Genomic DNA, 2982 nt, shown 5'->3' on the forward strand with positions numbered 1-2982 from the left:
ATCACCCTCCTAATCATATCATCTCAGACTGCAGGCTCATCTAAAAATCATTAATCAATAATGAAATACACGAGGTATTGATACAATAGGTTAATCAGACACCTGCCTGCACTTTCTTTTATTAAACAGAAAGAAAGAAAAAAAAGTGAAAGAATCCATCTGGAACTGAGAGGGGAGGGGCGGTGTGTGATCCTTGATTGGGAGACCCGCCCTCTCTGATGTCACTGAGGACTGTGACGAACGTTAAACGGCGCCAGAACACCAGGCGTCGCGCGCTGAAGGGGCACTCCCCTTTGTGCATCCCTTCGTGCATCCCGTAGTGTTAGCCATTCCCCATGTTCTTTTATATCCCTTGTTAACAATCCCCATATTTAAATGTTTAATGAATTTGACAAAGGTAACGCATAAGTTCCTGCAAATTTTGTTTAAATGTAAACCGATGTGATATGTAAAATCGAACACTGGTATATAAAAGTAAATAAATAAATAAAATAAATAAATAAATAAATAAACATGTGTTCCCATTCATTTATTGATTTATAGATTTTATTAGAAAGGATTTTTTACATGTTATCCAATGTTTGGGTTTAGGAACATCAAAAACATTTATAATCTAATAAATGTACAAAACCATAAATCATCAGACACTAAGTATAAACATACATGACCTGCGTTATAATTAAAACGTGTAAAAAGAAACTGTCATCATCATAGAAATAGGAGTACAGAATATGAGGTACCAGGGAAAATGCTGCTCCAAATATTTCTTTTAAAAAAACAATATTTGATATGTAGTGGCTACTTTAGGTTTTTTCCCAATGCTAGTTAACCAAGGGAAAATGATGTTCTGTTAAATAGCAAGATTTATTTTCTTTTGAAAACTTTTCTCATAGCTGCTTTTACCTCTCTGTTTTTCAGGCTGTAAATCATGGGGTTAAACATGGGAATTAAAACATTATAAAGCACAGCAATGAGCTTGTTTTGATCCAATGACTGCATGGACGTTGGTCTCATATACAAAGAGAGCATAGTCCCATAGAAGAGAATAACGACCGTGAGGTGGGAGGAGCATGTGGAGAAGGCTTTGCGTCTCCCCTCTGTGGAACGGATTCTCAGAATGGTGGAGATGATGTAGATGTAAGATATCAGAGTTGTGATAAAGCAGGGTAGTGCCGCAAAGCCACCCACAATGTATGTTGCACAGTCAATGGATGAGGTGCTGGTGCAGGAAAGTTTTAGCAGTGCTGAGAGGTCACAGAAGAAATGGTTAATCTCATTAGAGCCACAATAAGAGAGATGAGATAGAAGAAAAGTGTGTGTCACTGGTTCCAGAAATCCAAGGACCCATGACCCACTGGCCATCAGCACACAGAGTCTCTGATTCATAATCACACCATAGTGCAAAGGGTGACATACTGCGACATAGCGGTCAAAAGCCATGACAGAAATAATAACAAATTCTACATATGAAAAACAGAGAAAAAAATACATCTGCATAAGACATCCTTGTAGAGAAATTATCTGCCTCTTCCTTAAGAAGATATCCAGCAGTTTGGGGAGAGTGACTGAAGTGTAAGAGATATCGAGGAAGGACAAGTTACAGAGGAAAAAGTACATGGGGGTGTGCAGGCGAGGGTCCAGGCACGTCAGGGCTATAATAGTGATGTTCCCTATCAGGATGAGCAAGTAAATCAGTAAAAATATAAGGAAAAGGGGGATTTGTAGATGTGGATATTCAGGAAACCCCAGAATGATGAATTCTGTCACTGTAGTGAGATTTTCCTCTTCCATTGAGTTCTGGGAGGAGAGGAAAGGGATGAGAGAAAGATATGATTAGAAATCCAGCTCATTTCATGGAGAGGATGCGTGAAGTTATGAAGTCTGCTGCTACCTGAAACCTTCATTGTAACTTTAGTATTTGAGTAGAAATCAGGAGTGAATCTGGTTTGGCCTTCCTCAGACTCCCCACATTTGGGTAATACTTGAGAAGATGAATTGTATGGGACTTTGGAAGAATTCCAAATGCTATTTTAGCCAGCTCCCCCTTTCCCCAAATACTGAAATTCAATTGGGGCCATTAGTTGCCCTGAACGTTTGCACTGTCTATGAAATTTGACTTTTTGGATTCTGGGAACTTTTGTGTAGCTCTCTACTCCTTATATGTCACCATAAGAACATAAAAAATTGCCATAATGGGTCACACCAAGGGTTCATCAAGCCCAGCATCCTGTTTCCAGCAGTGGTCAATCCAGGCTACAAGTACCTGGGAAATACCCAAACACTAAGTAGATCCCATGATACTGATGCCAGTAATAGCAGTGGCTATTTTCTAAGTCAGCTTGATTAATAACAAACATTGGACTTCTCCTCCATGAATTTATCCAAACATTTTTTAAACCCAGATACACTAACTGCACTAACCACATCTCCTGGCAACAAATTCCAGAGCTTAATTGTGTGTTGAGTGAAAAATAATTTTCTCCAATTGGTTTTAAATGTGCTACATGCTAACTTCATGGAGTGCCCCCTGATCCTGATTCACATTTAGCCATTCTAGACCTCTCATGATTTTAAAGACCTCTATCATATCCCCTCTCAACCATCTGTTCTCGAAGCTGACCAGCCCCAACCCCTCTAGTCTTTCCTCATAGGGGAGCCTTTCCATCCCATTCATCATTTCAGTCACCATTCTCTGTATCTTCTCCATCACAACTATATCTTTTTTGAGATATGGCAACGAGAATTGTACACATCACCCAAGGTGTGGTCTCACCATGGAGCGAAACAGAGACATTATGAAATTTTTCTGTTATGAATTTGTATGAAAGTGACCCCTGAGCCAAGATGAGAGGTATCACTGCCCACAGGGAGGAGCCCTGTGAGCCTCACCATCAGTAGGCGTGGTCTCAGTAGTGTAGGACACAGTTGTAAGGTAGAGACTTTATTATGGAGAAAGGATGAGCAGAGCCCGTGGAGCGGGAG

At 40.1% G+C, this 2982-nt stretch overlaps 1 protein-coding gene across 1 annotated transcript; it reads right to left on the reverse strand.

The window, feature by feature from the left end:
• Positions 1-864: 864 nt before the first annotated feature.
• On the reverse strand, positions 865-1791 carry LOC115077803 (olfactory receptor 1019-like). The gene has a single exon (XM_029580088.1). The coding sequence runs from the start codon at positions 1789-1791 to the stop codon at positions 865-867; it is 927 nt and encodes a 308-aa protein (XP_029435948.1).
• Positions 1792-2982: the final 1191 nt, after the last annotated feature.

This window comes from Rhinatrema bivittatum, chromosome 16, assembly GCF_901001135.1.
Source record: "Rhinatrema bivittatum chromosome 16, aRhiBiv1.1, whole genome shotgun sequence".
NCBI lineage: Eukaryota > Metazoa > Chordata > Amphibia > Gymnophiona > Rhinatrematidae > Rhinatrema > Rhinatrema bivittatum.